We start from the raw sequence: 19,264 nt of genomic DNA, 5'->3' as shown, positions 1-19,264 counted from the left end.
CATTGCTATTGGTAATAACCAGAATAAGGAGGTGAGCAGAGACAATGACAGTGGTCAGTTACAAAGTCCATTTCATGTCACCAGGAGCTATATAATCACAGGGAAAGAAAGCACACAAATACCCATTTAACAGCTTTTGCTTCTTTGTTTCTTCTCTTTGCTTCATTCAGAGATTCAGACAGATCAGCGCTTATGGCCAACTGATTCTGAGCCAGCAAGAGCTATGAGTGCCAAATCCACCACATTTTTGGATTTGAACCTGGCGGATCTCACACATTTTCTGATTCCCTCCCAGTGTGGCCATTTCACTTTTGCTCGACTCCCCCTCCCTTAATCCAACCATGACTATTGTCTCACCCCCCTTCTCCCACCACCAAACCTCACTGAGCCACTGACTATTTAAAAATATTGTCTTGTTTATTTTTTATCTTGCTAAATATTATTTTCATTCGTTCTGTACCTTTACTGCACTGTTTTATTCTTCATTTACACCCCAGCACATATTGATTGTGGTGTAGAAGGAAACACAATTCCTGTAAGATTTTGTTGTGTTCTGTTACATATATGGACCTACCAGTGTGTCATATGTTAAATAATGAGGAAATTGACGTTTTAAGTCCTTGAAATTGTACTAAAACCCTTGGCGGATGTTTAAGTAGATATCGAAGAGGATTTTAGTGATGCTCTTCTGCTAGTGGAGAAGCAAGAAACACGAAAATTATGTTTCAGTGGATACACTGCAGAGCACAGTCACCATCAGAATTGTTATCACATTCAGTTGAATAACATTTTACACTTTACATTATTTTACATCATAATCCGGTATAGTATGTAAAAATGTTGGCTTCTCTGCTAGGTAAACCAGTATAAGGAAGATTTTCATTATCATTTCCTTTCTGGTTATTAAGAATGTTCTTTAATTATTTTATGCTTTCTTACCTTAGTGTTCATTTCGTTATTAAATTCCAGTTACACTGCATGAGGATCAAATGTACTTGTCTGTGCTATTTTCACTTAGAACGATTGGGGATCTTGGGTCAGTTCTCCTTTATGTTCTGTAGAAAGAGAAATTGAGAGGCGCCCCATTGGCTCAGTCAGTTGAGTGTACCACTCTTGATTTCAGTTTGGGTCGTGATCTCAGTTTGTGAGTTCCAGCCCCACATCGGGCTCTGTGCTGACAGCGTGGGGCCTGCATGGGATTCTCTCTCTCTCTCCCTCTCTCTGCTGCACCTCCCCAGCTTGCTGTCTCTCTCTCTCTCTCTCTCAACGCAAATAAACTTTAAAAAAGAAAAGAGAAATTAAATTATATCTCACATTGATAATGTTTAGAGTTGAACATATGTTTTCTAGATTTTACTTTACAAACTGTTGTTTTAGATCCTCTATAGTCTTAATGTATTTTTCACCTACTTGATCTATCAATTGTCAGTGATGAAATACAGCCTCCATTACGCTTTGTCTCTTTATCCGTTAGGCACCTAGACCTGTCTGACAGATTTAGAGGATGACGAGTAAGTAGCAGCAGCAACAGAAGGGCACAAGTAGTAGCCGTGACAGCAGGACTTATAGGAGCTGGGATTCAGGTGACTGGAATATACTAGTATTTTGAACAAATTTAAAACCAGATTGGTTGCACAGGTAAAGAAGGGCTCAAGAGAGGGCTGAGGTTACCCAGAGATGATGGCAGGCAGCAGGTGCTACCCCGCAGGGGGACACCAAAATGGAAGGAACCAAGAGCCTGCAGAGGGGTCTCCCAGCTCTCCAGCTCCTGAGGACGGACATGCCGCCCAGATGTCGTGGGCATCCTTGGAGCTCTGAGAAGAGACTTCTCTTCCTATGGAAAGGGGACAGGAACTAGCTGTTGCTGGTGTCTCTGTGTGGGCACGACGAGGTTGGCTCTGGCCGTGCCCTAACAAAGGGGACACTGCAGCTGAGTGGTTAAGGAAGCTCTTCCCCTCTTCTCCAGGCTCCAGCCTCCTCCCCCTCCCCAGTGCCTGATGTTTGTTGTGACTCAACTGGAAGCAGGTCAGCAAAGGAGTCTGGGAGGCGTAGTTTGCCAGCCGCTGTCCCAGCGTCACCGGATCACTCTGGGACACAGTGGTGCCACCGCAGAGACAGCATTCCACATTTTGAATAGTGATAATTTCCTCTGATGTGCAGATGTTTTAAGTGATTATGTTGTACACTCATTTATAATTGCTTGGATGCATTTTTAAGTCATCTAGGGAAACAGAGTTCCACGGCATCACACAAAAGATTAAGCATGGAACGGGGAGTGAATTCATCAGATTCGTTTGGACAATCAGACCTGATTCTGGTTGGGCCAGGAATCTGGTAGGCTTAGGAAACAATGGAGAAGCGAAAGCAAGGGACAAACAGTCTGTAAGAAAAACTATGTTAATAATGACGCTGGAGTGTCCAAAAATTTCTTTCCTATGCTGCGTGCCCATGAATTAAAGGCTATGCCTTTAATTCAGAAGAATAGATGTGGGAGTGGGTTGGTGCCTCATACCTACTTACAGGTGATCTGGGGTCTCCTAGGGAGGCCAGGACGTGCTCTTGAGGCAAGACATTGATCTTCTTCTGGTTCTTCTCATTGCCTCAAAGCCTATAGCAGTTTTTCAACCTCAGCACTGTCGACATTTGGGGACAGATAATTCTTATTGCTCTGTCTTCAAGGTCATCCCTGTCCACCATAGGGTGTTTAGTATCATCCCTGGCCACCGGCCATTAGACACCAGTAGTGCCTTTCTAATGGTCAGAACTACAGTGTCTCCAGACATCGCCAGTTCTGTGTTGGGGCCAAACCTTGTCCTGTCAGGACTTCTGGTTTATGACATCTAAATCCTCATGCAAGGTTTGTTTTTCTCTGGCTGTTTGGACCAATTCTTAGGGCTGAGGCTTGGCTCTAGCGTTATCAGGGTGCAACTGACTTTGAAAGAACCTAGGAAGAAATGAAAGTTACATGAATGTATCCGGAGCGGGGCCTCACGGGATGCTTTGTCTGCTACCCCGTTATCAGTGCACAGGGCTTTATACTTTGGACTGTGAGAGAGAATGAGGTGGGTTCTCTGCATGACTGGACCTCCTCGGGGTTGTTGTCTGCCCCTGTAGTTGAGCCAGGCCTCAAGAATCCAGGGAAGTTATGGGGATAGAAGCTGTGGTTACTCTGGAGGACCATGTTCTAGGTGGACAAATAAAACAGATTCTTATAAATGAATCCTATCATGGCACTGCTGCTTAATGAAAAGGAGGCACAAGTTATTAGAGTTATGTAAAGGGAACAGCAAAACTCTAAGACAGGAAGACATGATATTTGCTCTGTTGTATTTTAAGTCAGAATTATTGGGCTATCCCTTATACGCAGTAAAATTTTATTCATTAAATTTAGTGTACATTTCTTTCTTTTTTAAGTTTATTTATTTTTATTTATTTGTTTTAATTTTTGTTTTTTGAGAGAGAGAGACAGAAAGACAGAGTGCAACAGGGGAAGGGACATAGAGAGAGGGAGACACAGAATCCAAAGCAGGCTCCAGGATCCAAAATGTCAGCACAAAGCCTGATGTGGGGCTCGAAGTCATGAACTGTGAGATCATGACCTGAGCCATGCTTGGATGCTTAACTGACTGAAACACTCAGGTACCCCTATTTATTTTTTTTCTAGTAATCTCTGCACTCAACATGGGACTCAAACTCATGACCCCGAGATGAAGAGTCACATGCTTTTCTGACTGAGCCAGCCAGGCATCCTGAAATTCAGGGTACATTTCTATGAGTTTTGAAAAATGCATGTAGTCGTGTAACCAGCATCACAATCATGCATTGGATGGCTCCCTTACCTTTCTTCCTCTCTTTGTGCAGTCAACGGCTCAGGCCTCCAGCCCTTGACCACCGCTTATCTTTCTGTCCATATGGTTTTGCCTTTTCTTCTTTCTTAAGTTTTGGTAGTTTGTTTCTTTAAAGGAATTTACCCTTTTCCACCAAAGTTGTTGAATTTAATGACATAAAGCTATGCCCAATAAGACCTTCTTATTGATCCAAGATGTGTTCCTTTCTTTTATTACTGATGTTGGTCATTTGTGTTTAGTTTCTCCCTTGACTTTCTCTCAGATCAGCACATAAGGGGTTTGTACATTTTATTGATCTTTCCAATGAACCAGCTTTTGATTTCATCTTTGCTTTCTGTTGATTTTCTGTTTAATAAATTTTTCTTATTATCCTTATTACTCTCCTGTCTTTCTTATTTTAGATTTTCTCTTCTTTGGCAATGTGAACATATGGATGCTACAATGTATTTCAAAATGCTAATTTAGCTTTATTCCACACATTCTGATATGATGTGCTTTCTTTTTTACTCAGTTCAAAATGCTTACTCATTTTTATTCAGAGTGCATTGTTTAATTTCCAAATATATGGGAATTTCCCCAATACTGAATATTGGTTTCTACTTTACTTTTGTTAGGGTTGCAGAACATACTTTGTATGATTTCGATAATTTTGTTTATCAAGACTTGTTTTGTGGTTTATATTGGTAAGTGCACACTTAAAAAGAATGTTTGGGGCACCTGGGTGGCTCAGTTGGTTGGGTGTCCAACTCTTGATTTTGGCTCAAGTCATGATCTCATGGTTTGTGAGATCGAGTCCCATGTCAGGCTTTGTGCTGATGGCATAAAGCCTGCTTGGGATTCTCTCACCCTCTGTCTCTGCCCCTCCCCTACTCACATGCACTCTCTTTCTCTGTCTCCCAAAATTAAATAAACAAACTTAAAAAGAATGTTTATTCTGTGGTTGTGTGAAGTTTTTAAATAATATTAATTAGATTAAGTTGGTGGTCATCTTATTCAGATCTTTGATATGCTTACTGAATGTCCTCTCATGTTACTGATAACCGAAAAAGAAAAATTTTTATTGAGATATAATTGATACATAACATTATATTCGCTTCAGGTGTACCACATAATGATTCAATGTATGTCTGTATTGTGAAGTGGTCACCACAGTAAGTCTTATTAACATCTGTCAGCACACACAGTTACAAAGTTCTCCTTGTGATGAGAACTTTTAAGTTTTACTCTTTTAGCAACTTCCAAACGTGTAGTAGTCGAGTGCTGTACATGACACCCTGAGGGCTTATTTATTTTATAACTGGGGGTTCATACCTTTTGACCCCCTTCATCCATTTCACCACACATCCCCCAACCCCTGCCTCTGGCAACTGCCAGTCTTTCCCTATATCAATGAGTTTGTTGTGATTTTTTTTCTTTGAATTACACATATAAGTAAACTCAGATGGCATCTGTCTTGCTGTGTCTTTCTGAATTATTTCGCTTAGTGTATGTAATGCCATCAGGATCCATCCATGTTGTCATAAATGGCAGGGTCCCCTTATTTTCGTGGCCGAGTAATATTCCATTGTGTCTGTGTGTGTATGACATTGACTTCATCCATCCATCCCTGGAACCTGTGAATATGTCACCTCACATGGCAAAGGAGGTTGCCCTGGAAGCTGGAACTGAAGATCCCAGTCGGCTGATCTTAAAATAGGGAGATTGCCTGAAATTATCTAGGTGGGCCCAATTTAATGACACGCCTCCTTAAAAAAGGGAAGGGAGAGGCTGAAGGTTAGTTTTGAGTGTTAGGATGTGAGAAGGATTAAAGCCTGGTGTTGGCTTTAAAGATGGGTGAAGATGATGGCCCATGATGCACAGGGACATTCCACCATTGCTGCCCTAACCATGGAGGAAGGGAGCCGTAGAGCTTCCAGAAGGGAACTCAGCCCTGCTGATACCTTGATTTTACCCCTTTGAGATCCACGTCCATGGATCTCTGGTTAGATTCTGACCGACAGAGCTGTCAGATAATGAATTGTTTTTGCTTTAACAAAACAAAGATCTGTGGTAATTTGTTAGAGCAGGCAGAGGGAGCAATGCAGTGGCTTACAGGATGGAAGGAAAGCTGAATGGCCATGCCCAGTGAAAGTGGGAACTTGAGAAATTCCATGGATCTCAGCCAGAAGCACATGGACAGGCCAGAGCGCTACCTCTGGAAAGAATGTAGAAGAGGTTGTCTTGTATCTGGGTGCTGCTCTGTCTGGGAAAATTTCCTGTACGTTGCCTCTTTGTCAGGGAAGAGATGCCATGAGGCTGCATGGAAGGAGGTAATGCATTTTGCCAGTGGGAAGGGGAGCGGTGCCCCCAGATGCTGGGTTCAGGGGCAGCAGTGCCTGGCAAAAGATAGGTATGATCACAGCTCCCCCACCCAACCCTGGTCACTTAACTAGAAGCTTGTCCACACCCGACAGAAAGATGGGGACCAAACAGTAATGGAGTGAAAATGTACAAGATGAACTTTTGAAGTTGGTCTTGTGCTTGCTAGTTTTGCTTTATTATTTACTGAGGACTCCATAAGAATCCCTGTGAAAAGACAGAAAGAGAGAGAGAGCACAGAAGAGAGAATAAAATGTCAAAAGAAACACAAAGCTTCAAAAAGAATTCATCTTTCCTTGGGTGTTGTAGGCTTGATGAAGGGCTCATTCCCCACAGGCAGGCAGCATGTTAGGCCATTTAAACATTGCCTGGCATGGACTTCTTTTTCAAGGCAAAATTCCTGGCAGGAGCCATTTGGGCGCTCACAGATCTCCTTGAATTTGCCCCTGGCTGTGCAGAAAGGAGGGTTATTGTAACTATTTATAAGACTCCCTGAATTAAAAACAAATTTTTTTTTACTATTTATTTATTTTTGAGAGAGGGGGAGGGGGGCAGAGAGATAGGGAGACACAGAATTCGAGCAGGCTCTAAGCTCCGAGCTTTTAGTACAGAGCTCAGCTCGGGACCCAAACCCATCAACTGCAAGATCATGACCTGAGCTGAAGCCCGGATGCCACCCAGGCACCCCAAAGGCATTTTTCTTACTTTTTTAAAATTGTTCTTTGCTAGTGAATCTTGTAGATTGCACAATGTCATATCTAGCTTTTTGCTTTCAAAACAGAAGCTAGAGTCACCATGCACACAAAAGAAGATCTGGTCTGCTTAGTCAACTTCCAGGTGAGGAAATGAGGCCAAGGGAAAAAGAAGCACCTTGGCCAAGCTCGATGATTGGGCGAGGGCGGGAGCGGGACAGAGGTGGAGCTGTGTTCTCGGCCCCATTGTATTTCCCCTTCATGCTTCCACTCGGTACCCCCCTCCCCTCTCCTGGCTCCCCAAGGAAAAGCTTCAGTCCCGCTGCAAACGACCCCTGAGGGCAGCAGGAGAGATCCCAGTGCACCCAGCACAGGTATCGGAAACGGGTTTGCCTCTGCTTTTCTAAACACAACACTACTTTCCTTTCTTTTGGTTGAGTGACTGAAAACAAAACAAAAAAGAATTAGTTTTCAAAATTTGGAAGCTGTAAGACTTCATTTCCTATCTTCCATGCAACCCATCTGGTTAGTGAGGATGACTGCTTAGTAAGTACCAATCAGACGGGTCTGTGGCAACGCCACGTGGACATTTTAAGCTGAAGTTCCCAGCTCTGTGTGCTCCTGAGTTAATGTCCTCGGATATGGCTTCACCTCTCACCAGGTCCGGGAGTCCGAGAAAGGAGGCAGGACCGTGGAGCCCTGGCGGGGAGGAGGTGAAGACCAAGCCTTGAGTGACAGCTCCCTCCTGCAGCCTGGGGGAGGCCCTCACTTTTTTTTTTTTCCATATATGTAGTTTATTGTCACATTGGTTTCCATACAACACCCAGTGCTCATCCCAAAAGGTGCCCTCCTCAATACCCATCACCCACCTTCCCCACCCTCCCACCCCCCATCAACCCTCAGTTTGTTCTCAGTTTTTAAGAGTCTCTTATGCTGAGGCCCTCACTTTTCACAGCCTTGACTTTTCCTCTATAAAATACAAACAATAGACTAGAACATCGAGACCTTGTCAACGACAAGGTATCTGCACCTGTCATACATAGCTTCTCTGCTCATTGTAACAAGGATAAATGCTCTTTTGTTTTGATAAGAAAATACTTCTGCATCATTTAAAAGAATACTTATTCTGGGGCGCCTGGGTGGCTCAGGTCATGATCTCGCAGTTTGTGAGTTTGAGCCCCACCCCACGCTGGGCTCTCTGCTGACAGCTCAGAGCCTGGAGCCTGCTTCAGATTCTGTGTCTCCCTCGCTCTCTGCCTCTCCCTCTGTCTTAAAGATAAACATTAAAAATAAATAAATAAAAGAATACTTATTCTTCCCTTTAAATAAGAGAAACATTTTCAAGTTAATTCATAATGAGCTCAGCCAGGCTTTTACATATTAGCTCTTCACAGTGGGATGGAGTAGCTTGACCCCAGACCCAGAGGTATGATTCCAGACTGTTGTTCCCGCCCAAACCCTTGTGCGTGTGGAACGGTGGATATACTTCACACACATGCACACACACAGATTATTACTAAGGGCAAGATGTAATGAAAGCCCTGGAGAGACAGCCTCAGACACTCCCAGTACCATACTGCTGCCGTGATTTTCCATCCAAAGCCTGCTTCTGCAGGGCGGGGGTCCTGAAGCATTCCAACCTTGTGTTGCCTTTGGCTTTTGTCACTCGTTTGGTCATGTCTTATTCCTCTCCCACCTCTCATTTAGGGAAGCTCTCCTTCATCCTGTGCCACAGCTCTGTTTTGGGGCTTGGTGACTCTCTCCTGGGCTATACAGCCACCAAAGTGACTGGCCTGTGACTTCTTGGGAATCAGGGGCCATCATATCTTCCTTGGCATGCCTGTTTCCTGGTAAGGGCCTCCCCTACTGTGGGAGCCTGACAATATCTGATAAACTGGACCGGCTTCCCACCCCCAGCCTCTGCGCACCCGAATCTCGCCCCCGCTGCTTCCTCCAGAGTAGCTCTCCTGGAACCGAGTTGCAGCCACTTTATAAGCCGTACCCTCCCCACCAACCTAAAGTACTGTCTACCTGTTCGCAGTAAGCAGTCCCTTAAAACCCAGGCTTCGCTGGGGAAGTCGGGATTCACCGAGACTAAGCGTGCCTCCCATTATATTTTCTGGTGGAAATTTTGGGAAGCATCCTTTTGCAAACAACATAAAACGCAGGAGTCAACAGTTCCCTGACAAATAAGAGGACAGCCCAGCTCCTCTTATCTCTGCCTGTTTTCCTATCCCTTCCCGATCCTCGAGGCCCCGAATTGTCAGGAGCAGATGACAAGACATTCCACTTGATGGAGAGCACTACGTTGCTCGTGCCTCCTTGGAGCTACAGGTCCCGAGTTTTAGGGAATTTAATGATCCATTTTGGGTATCTGGCCACTTCCTTGGGTGAAAGCGAGGCGTGCCCATCCAATTACATGTCTGTGCAGGGCGCCTCACACCCGTGACCCATGTTTGCACGCTGAATGCAGGAAGATACACTCCACTGGGGTGTCGTTGCTGATGCCTGTGTTTAAGTTTAACTTTGTAAGACTAGATGTCGGAAAGGGGGGAAAAAACTAGGGGTTGGGGTGGAGCCTCAAGGGACAGAGTCAAGCACAGGACACCAGCAGCACTAAGGAGCAAAGGATTGGACATTTCTGAGACCAGAGTGAGCCTTTCGAGGAGACCCCCTTGCTCATCCCTCTGCCAGGGCCCATACAGCTCTGGTGGGGCTTTTACGCCAGTACCTTGGAATACCCTGGACTTTTGCTGCAGGTAGGTAGAGGACCTTGGAAACCAACAATTATTAGAAGAATGCCCCATTTGGGGGGTTATGTGGATCTAGAAAATACTGGTAAACTTGCCTAATTAAATCCATCTTCAGTGGTGGAGCAAAGAGGGTTTCAGACACTTAAAGCACCCCGACTTCCCTTCATCTGACTGAGAGCTGCTAGTGGGGACTGATGAGTCAGGTGACTGCAGGTCCCAGCCACAGGGTCCTCCGGTTTCCTGCGAGCCCGCTGCTCGGGGTTCAGGTGACGGCGATTTTGCTCCAAGTACTGGATCCCCATAAGGTCTCAGGCACTCGACTCTTACCAAGACTTCGGCAAAGTTTCTTTTGTTACCTGGTAGAACTTGGCTCATAGACAACGGTAAAGAGGAGGGCTGGAGAGAGGAGAAAGCTTGGCTTCATTTCCGAGAGGCAGAGAGGACTTCCGTCTGCGGCTCTCCAGCACTGGCAGAATGTCTTTGGATGATAAGCACCCTTCTGTACCTCATTAGGGATATTCATGGACCCAGGTGTTCTACGCATACACAATTGCCTTCAAGGGAAGACTGGGCATCCTTGTTCGGTCGGACACTCAGTTCAGTAGCAGGACGTGGGTGCACCGTTTGATCAGAAAAGCTTATTAAATGGGGACAGAAGCTCCAAACACCTTGGTGGCAGATCAAAGTGTAGGAACAGAGCCATCTATATCAAGTTACAAGGAGAAACCAGTCGGGTTAGTGACTAGCCATTTTGTCGGTGAATGCTGCCCGGGCTTTCCTAATAATAACCACTTCGCTCGCTCCTGGTCTGAATGCTCTCGGTGCCCTGCTCCTGGGACGGTGCTTACCACCCTGTGTGTTAGTCTGCTGAACACACGTGTACCTCCCCCACGAAGGTGTGGGCTTCTTACTTGTGGGGATCACACTATGCTCCTCGAAGCGTGGATCACATGGTCATTTACTTTCAAACGCTCCTCATGAAATGGAACAATGCAGGGCAGTGACATGCCACTGAACGTGGAGACACAGGGTCTGGATGGAGGTGCTGGATCTCCAGACCTGCTACTGACTAGGTGTATGGACGTTGGCAGAAGATTGTCTTCCTCGGATGTCCACAGCGCCTGTACAGATCTGGGTCTGTTGAATCCACATCGGGGGTCTCTTAATCATTATTGTGTGTGCGACTAACAGGGAAAGTTGCCGTTTAATGTGAACGTGTAGATGCACTCTCAACATTTTCAGTGTGGTAGGGTGGGGTGGAGCCTGGAAGTCTGCTTGAACAAGGCTCCCTGGTAATTACTCTGAAATTTATTCTGGAATACTCATTGGAAGGTGTCAACTTGAATATTCTCGAAGCTTCTTTGTAGCTCCAATATCAGAAAATCCTAAGTTCGCTTGTCTTAGGATAAATCTCATGTTTGGGTTTTGTGACTGACAACAGTGCAGGACCAGAGCCCTTCACCCTCCGCTCAGTATTCTTCTCCTGAAGAGGTCCATGCACGGGTCTCTGTGCTCACGCATGCCCGCTGACAGCTACCCTTCCTCCTGTGGCTCACATGTACAACCATGGAACACAGGGAGTGGTGCAGTCTTAGGACTCTGACTCCAACCCACCCCATATGCGTGCCTCGTCATTCACGTAGAGGAGGATGTACCATGATCGCTACCTCCTTAGTTTAATATTACTGTAACTACTAAATTCATTAGTATTTCTGTCACTTTGTTCATTATCATGATAGTTCTGATTGTTATTCACCATTAATTTTTATTAATTATTACCATTCTTACTGTGAGTCATTTTTGTGTGGTTATGCAACACTGAAGAGAGGCTGACTGTTGATTAAGGCTGCATATTTACTGAAGAAGATTTCAGACGCGCACAATCCAGCTGCAACCCTACTCTCACTCCACTGCCTGGGTATCCTTGCACTTCCAGAGCCTCTGGAAAAATGTGGCAATACCCCTGAGGACCCAGCAACCACGTTTGCTGTCCTGTCTCCTTGTCACATCCAAGTCAGCACTAAATGCTCTAAGCTAACTCTGGGGCACAGGATCCACTCCTGCAGGCATGGATGAGTCACGAATGACATCCATGGCATTCCCAAGACTCTTCTGTAGGCAGACAGGGTGTCCAGGGGGAGTACTCTTGATCTGCTGAACCTCTAAAAATTTGCAAGTCCCCTCACGGTGCCAGCACCTCTTGTTCTGGCATCGATGACCCAGGAAGATCTATCACAAAATTTTCTTCTAAGTCTACTCAGGGTCCTGGGAACTGCCCTGTTGTCCTGGGAAGGATGGACAGGGTGTCTATACCGGCATGTGCCTCCTTAGAATTTGATGTCTGCTCAGAGCCCAGAAACTGCCATTGCCACACCCGAAGAGTGTCCTAGGCCTTTCTGAACCTCTGGAAATAGTCTAAGTACCTTCAGGTGTCTTGGAAATGCAGGTACTGCCCTGGAAGGCACAGAGATGATGACCCTCTGGCCTGAGCAAGGATGGCCTTCATGAAGTAGGTCAGGGCATCCTTGAACTACTTGTGTTGGTCTGTCGCCCCCTGCTGGTCCAGGAACAGCATTGAGGACACCTTCTCACAGCCCCCCTGCAGTTGCCCTGCGTGGCCTCCCCCAAACAAGTCCCCCAGGGTTCTGTGGGGAAGAGCTGTTGGAAGGGCATCCAGGCAGCGAGAGCTGAGGCAATGCTGGGACATAACGTAGGTATAGTTGGGGCCTCTATGTGCAGAGGGTGGGTCTGGCTCCTGCCTTCCCTGCTTGGAGCCCAGACCCATCATCCAGAAGGCGGAACTTCTGAAACCCGGTGGGTGTGCAGTGATGGGCAGGCCCAGGACTGAAGTCCCTCTGTTTTCCTCAGGACACCCCTCTGAGCTTTGTGCACGGAGCTCCCAAGTTCACTCACATCCTTCTCCTCGGCTCTCTCTTTTCCTCTGCTGCTACTTTCTGCCTTAATTTTTTTTCTTTGTTCAGACCTTGGACTCTGGCCTCAAACTATCCCATGAGGCCAGAAACTGGTCCCTTGCCATTCATACAGGGGAGTCTGTACTCTCACCTCCCATTACCTTAGGTTTATTGTTCTTGTCATTAGTAGTGGTGGTGTTATTATAATCATTATGTTGATTATCATTTCATTTTCATTGTTAGTCATTATTATTCTTACGAGTATTTTCTTAGTAACAGTATTCATCTATTTTTTCTTATTGATTATGATTTTTTAAGTTTATTTATTTATTTTGAGAGGGAGGAGGGGCAGAGAGAGAGGAAAGAGCGAGAATCCCAAGCAGGTTCTGCACTGTCATTGCAGACATGGGGCTCAAACTCACAAACCATGACATCATGATCTGAGCTGAAGTCAGATGCTTAACTGACTGAGCCACCCAGGTGCCCCATGGGTTATAATTTTGTAGTCAACTTATAGGACACTGAGGGCTTCCTGTGGGACTTAGAAAACCCCAAAGTCACTCAGGCAGGCAGGTGGACATTCCTGTGCCTTCCAGCGTGGTAACAGGATTTCTGGGGCCACTGAAGGGACTAGGAATGCTTCCAGGAGCTTGGGTGGTCTTTGGGCGCCCTTGTGACACCTCAATTGAGGCAGCTGTGTGTCTGTGTGTCTGTAGGGGACCCTTGTAGTCGTGTCTGGCAGCCAGATGCCCTTCCTGAATAGAGAAGCTATATGCCATGCTGTAAGATAGAATCACATTATAATTGGTAATAACAATAATAATCGGTCATAATAAAAACCGATGCGTATCAGCAATCATGATGATAAGCATGTGATACTGACACTCATACCTATTGACTATATTGACAATAATAGTAAACCTATGGACTTGAGACACAGAGAAGAGATTTCCCTTAGTGAATGTAGGTACAGATACTGGGCCTCATGAGGTAGTTTGGAGTCCTAGGAGGCAGAGGTGACCAGCCAGAAAGAGAAGAAAATCAGCTGGAAGTAGGCGTGTGCAAACACGGGGAACCCGAAAGGAACCCCAAGCCCTGAGCATCCAGGCCAACCAAGACCCAGCAGCTTTGGGGAGATGAGACAGCTGGCTGATGGGGCAGGGCCCCGTCCCAAGAAGGCAGGGCTCCAGACCTACATATGGCGCCCAGAAGCACGGACTCTGACAAACAATATGCCCCTAGCATTGTGTCGTCCCAAACCATCTGGCTGCCCTTCTGCTGTCTGCTCTTCCGTGGCCCTCCATGGCTGGGACATCTGGGTACTTGTATCTCCTCCAAAGGCTGCTGGAGGGGTTGTCACCCTCCATTCTCCCCTACCTGCAGCGGCGAGACAGACAAAACCAGTGGTTCCCGGCTTTGCTAGAAGATTCTGTGTTTGCTCCAACAGGCCAGTCACCTGCTCAGTGCATTTTCGTATAGCTCCAGCCATCCCTGGACACCTGAGGAGACTTAGAAAATTTCCAGAAGCTCGGGAATTCTGGAAAGCACTCTGTGAGCATCCTTTGCCTGTGGCAGTGGATCCATGGGCTCCTGAACAGTCTTAAAATTTTTTCGGAGGCTCTGGTGAACACATGGGCCCGTTCCAGTCACAAAGGGGTGTTTCCTGGGCCCTGAGCTGATTCCCCCTGGGATCTCAGTTGGGTAACAGAAACTGTTCACGACCCATCCCTGCTGGCATAAGGGGCTTGTGGACCTGAGTTTATTTAGAGAAACTTTAGGTGGCCCAGTTGATGCAAGGAAGCCTTCTCTAGGGGCTGCAGGTCTGCATATAGAGTTGCTGGCATGTGGACGATGTGTCTAATATTTTCCAGAGCCTAAGATAAGACGAGGGTGTCCTTTCCAAGTCCCCCCCTGCTGGTATGGGCAGGTCCTTGCATCCAGAAGGAGCGTGGAATATTTCAGGGGGCCCATCCTTTGAACTAGCACCAGATAAGACAGTACAGGAGCCCCAAGGTGCTGGGTGTATGTACGTCTTCGGGTTACTCTTCTAATCATCTGCAGTAGCCTGGACAGCTTTCGCAAACCGAGAAGCTTTACACAACATTACATAACAATCACAGAAAAGATCCATGATAACCATAATAATACATGGCGAGTAACAGTAACAATCACAGGGATGATCCTAATGACACAATCATTAGTCATTTCAATGAAGATATTGTTAACGTAAAGAGACGGAGATTGAGCATATATTTCTTTGAGTATCTGACAACGTACTGATTGATATAGGGCCCTGTGGTGTAGTTTGGAGGCAGAGTCCTAGGACCGCACCGTGAAATGTGATCCTGGGAGGGCAAAGAAGGGCAGTAGCAGGGAAAAGGCAACAAGCCACATGAGGCCACGCGTGAAAGCGGGGCCTCGCGTACCACTCTGGGACGCATTACTGCCGGGCATTGATGAGGGACACTGGTCCAGATCCTGCCTGCCACAGGCCACTCAGAGGCTTTCATAGTTTTGCCACATGGATGGCGGGGCAGCGCTCCAGTGAGAAAGCAGTACCAGCCCCACATTGTCCCCTCCAGGTCTCAGAAGCTCTACTTACAAGGGGCATCAAGCCCCCAGCGCTCCATCAGCTCTCACCCCCATGGCTAGCCTGCTGCCATCTGGTTTTCCCAGCCCCATTATGGTGAAGGTATCTCCATACCAGTATTCACCAAAGCCTGGGGAGGGCATCATCCTGTACTTCTCCACCAGCAGGGGCAAAACAGGCCAGCACCCATGGTTCTGGAGCCTCCCTAGAGGACTTAGAGAATTCTGAGGTTGCTCAGACGGGCAGATAGCCCTCTCTGAGACTTGCAGTGGAGCTCCAGCCTTACACACCTGAGGGTACTTAGAAAACTTCCAGAGGCTCATGCAGTCCTAGGACAGCCTTTGTGCAAATCAAATGCATACAGTGGTGGCTCCTTGAAGTCAGAAATGAACTTAGGAAAACCTGGGGAGTCTCTAGAGGAAGGAGAAGAACTCTGCTGCCATTCCAGAGAGAAAGGAACAGTTTTGTTGCCTGAAGGACACTCCTGCGTCCAAGTTCTTGAGTTGGAGGAGCACGCGGAAGAAACAGAAACCAGACGACTGTGCCTTGGACCAGTGGAAATTCCTCCAGAACAATCCTGGCCAAAGCCTGAATCCAACCTCAGGAAAACAGAATTCCCCCTGCCTTCCAATGTTGTCATGATTCACTAGCCGAATACAGCACGGGAATTCCTGAACGGGAAAACCACCTGCTCAACCATGCAGGTATGTACAGGTGGCAATACACGTTGGCAAGTCCCGTGTCAGGAGGAGCTCCAGGGGTAACAAGAAGAATAACAGGTCTCCAGATGTATCCCAGTCATCTCTGTCCAAGTGTTGACACACGAGCATATGCATGCGCGCACACGCACAGTTACTCGTGGATGAGGAGGTGAAGACAGAAGGTTTGTGGTTGTGCCCGCAGGTAGCGGAGACAATATTCCAGGTGAGCTCACACACAGGACGTATTTTGTGACATGGCTTGTGGTTGTCTAGGCAGGCGGGGTGCTGTCTTTCTGCATATGTTCATGAACATCGCATGCAGCATGCATAAGTGTTTACTGGGTATTGGGCTGTAGGTCTCCACGGCAGGATTTCTGGAGAGGAGCGGGTCTTACTTCTGGGTCTGAGGATTTGCCAGTTGTGGTGTGTGGAAAGTCAGCTGATGATGGATGGGGGGGCGTTTCCATTTTTGCAATATGTGACCCATGTTCAGGGACCTGGAAGAACTGCATTGGGAATGGATTTGCCTGATGCGTGGGTAGGTTTTTCTTTTCACCCATTTCCTACTGGTATTTAGTGTTGTCAAAGTAAGTTCAGTTTTTGGCAGGTTGTCAAAATAAGTTCAATGGTGCGTTCTCAAGGAGCAGTGGGCTGTTCCATCTACATAGCTTCGGGCACGTTGATCACACATTTTGTGGTTCATCTGGTGGGTATATGGGGTAAGCATGTGCATCTGGGACTGCAGGTGTGTGTGCACATTGCCTGGCCTTGGTCAGATTTGGGATTCATTTAATTTGGGATTAAATGGATTCAAAAATGTGTTTGTGTTCTATAGAAAGATGATATTTGAATTCATAGACCTTTGTGGTTAGAGAGAGTGCAGGTAAATGGTTTATTTAAAAATAAGGAGCAAGTGATCCTCTGCCTTAATATTGGAGGTTTTTATGGAGATGTAAATGAGTCAGGAATAATTTTTCCTATGTTCTAGGCTACGTGGTATTAATATCTTATAAAGTTGTCCCAATTGCCACTTCTCACAGAAACGTTATCTGCCACCTTTCATTAGATGAATAGCAAAGATGATTACTGAGAGCTCCCCCCACCCCCACATACACACCCACCATCCCTGCAGGTGCCTGTGCTGTGAGGTGTGTCCTGAGGGACCAGGCACATTGTCCTGGCTGCAGTGACCCAAGGAGGCCATTTCTGGCCCTCCAGGGCCACTAGACTTTTCCACCTACATTTGTGGATGTAGGAACTGCTCTTGTCCTCCTGAAAAGGCTGGAGATGGTGAACTCTTGGGGCCAGGAGTTTCCTCAGAGTTGTCTGCATCAGCTTAGAGTCCAGAATCTGACATTTCTGACAACTGAGATCCAGTAACAGTGTTTTCGGCCCAACTTGACACTCTGGAAATATTCTGGATCCCTGTTGGAGAGCTGGAAAGGTGTGTGATGCCCTCGAAGGCAGCTTGGCGACCCGCCCTCCCAGGGAAACTGCAGAATTTCCTGAGTCCTTCAGGAAACCCATGGACCTCTCACACGTGCCTGTTTCGCCCCCTGCGACACACTGAGATGCATGAACGCAGACATCTGGGATTTCCAGGCTGGAGAGGATCAGGAGACAAGCAGCCAGACATTAAGGGTAGCAGTAATGCTTGGAATTGGAGTCTGTGCGAAAATGCCGGAGCGTGATGGTGTGGGCATCCTGGTCCTTAATTTCTGTTCACATTAACAACGACATTTGCCCGGCAATACCCATGGCTACAATTCTATTGGAAGGGACATGGAACTTTACCAATGTCAGCTAACAAGGGCTAGAAGAGAAAAACCCAGTGCATCTACACAAATAAATAGTAAACCTCGGTGAGCCTTAATGAACCAGAGCTACATGGGCCCATAGGGAGATTTTTCAGGAACAATTGTTTGAGTCAGAAGGTAAGGTGCAGAGTGAAACATAAAGCGTATTAACAGGGGCGCCTGGGTGGCTCAGTCAGTTAAGCGTCCGACTTCCACTCAGGTCACGATCTCATGGTTCGTGACTCTGAGCCCCAGATCGGGTGCTCTGCTGTCAGCACAGATCCTGCTTTGGATCCTCTGTCCCCCTTTTTCTCTGCACCTCCTCCACTTGTGCACGCTCTCTCTCAAAAATAAACATTAAAAAAAGAAAGTGTATAACAAATGTAATGTTTTTACTTACATAAAATATATGTTGTTAAAAGTTTACACACGTATATATTAACATTTTTCAATGCTTATAAATGGTGAACAATTACTGTATATTTTTTCCAGAGAATCCGATCAGATGTGATTGGATCCCATAATTATATTATATGGAAGTGAGTTAAGCAGGCTCCAAAAGGTAGAATCCTGTGTATAAGAATGTCTTATAAATTATGATAAATCTTTCCAAATTGTCCATCAAAACACATTAGTCATCAAACTGCCTTCAAAACAGCATTAACTGTATACAATTCCCCAAAACAGTATATACAAGAGTTTGCTTCTAATTAGTTAACAAAAGACAATATTAAGAACTTTTACATTTTCCAGCTTGGTAGAGAAACTGTATCAAATTAATATTATAATATCTGTTTTCCCAACCAGCACTGAGACTGTTTGCTTTTCATACCAAAATGATCGTTCATATTTCTTTAACTGTTAAATTTAATGTTTTATGTTCCATGACTTTTTATTTGGTTCATTTCTTTTCAATTTGATTGAGAGGAAATCCTACTATATATTGTATACATGGCATCTTCTCCTACAGCATCCAAGCAGGTGGATGTGCCTGTGAACAAGGAAGAAATCTGTTCTAGAAGCTGTTCTCACAAGTCGGCCGCATGAGATCCCCTGCCCTATGGTGTCTCCCCTGAAATGACCTGAACTGACTTGCTCACCTCATGGACAGAATAAAATACAGGTAAGGAATGTCACTGAACCCCCCCCCCAGCCATGTTCCAAATACTTTAGCCAGGACCCCTCCCTCATTGTCAAGGTAGCAGACGGCAGGCCGGATGTCGGCTCTCAGGATGTTCCCCAGGCTGCCATTCCTCAGTCCCCAGGAACAAGCCAAGTATCCTGAAATGAACTCACATCCCAGCCCACATCCTGCTGCACATAAATTGGGCCAGGACTCCAGACTCAGCATCAAGGCACCAGGTGAGAGATCTGCCCAGATCCCCATCCATCCAGACTTGGCAGAATCCCTCAAATAAATGGAGTCCCAGCCCCTTCCAGACCTTCAGTGGAGTATGATTTTGGGGGGGCTTTACAGACTTTCCAGTATCCCTTCAACAGAAATGGATTTAGTCCCAAAGACCATGAGGACACTTGCCCAAATGCCAACCCCTGACCTCCAGGCTCTCCTTGGGAGACCTCACCTAAATACTGTCCAGGCCTGCACTGTGCCCC

General features: G+C 46.3%; 1 protein-coding gene across 1 annotated transcript in view; it reads right to left on the bottom strand.

Annotated features, from left to right (window-relative positions):
• Window positions 1-6,492: 6,492 nt before the first annotated feature.
• DEFB108B (defensin beta 108B) overlaps window positions 6,493-19,264 on the bottom strand; it is a 65,900-nt gene continuing 53,128 nt past the window's right edge. The window contains exon 3 of the mRNA XM_042982771.1: window positions 6,493-6,652. Coding sequence (XP_042838705.1) covers window positions 6,493-6,652 — 160 coding nt within the window. The remainder of the gene's footprint in view (window positions 6,653-19,264) is intronic.

Source organism: Panthera tigris, chromosome B1 (genome assembly GCF_018350195.1).
Source record: "Panthera tigris isolate Pti1 chromosome B1, P.tigris_Pti1_mat1.1, whole genome shotgun sequence".
NCBI lineage: Eukaryota > Metazoa > Chordata > Mammalia > Carnivora > Felidae > Panthera > Panthera tigris.
This window is presented reverse-complemented; position numbering and strand designations above follow the sequence as displayed.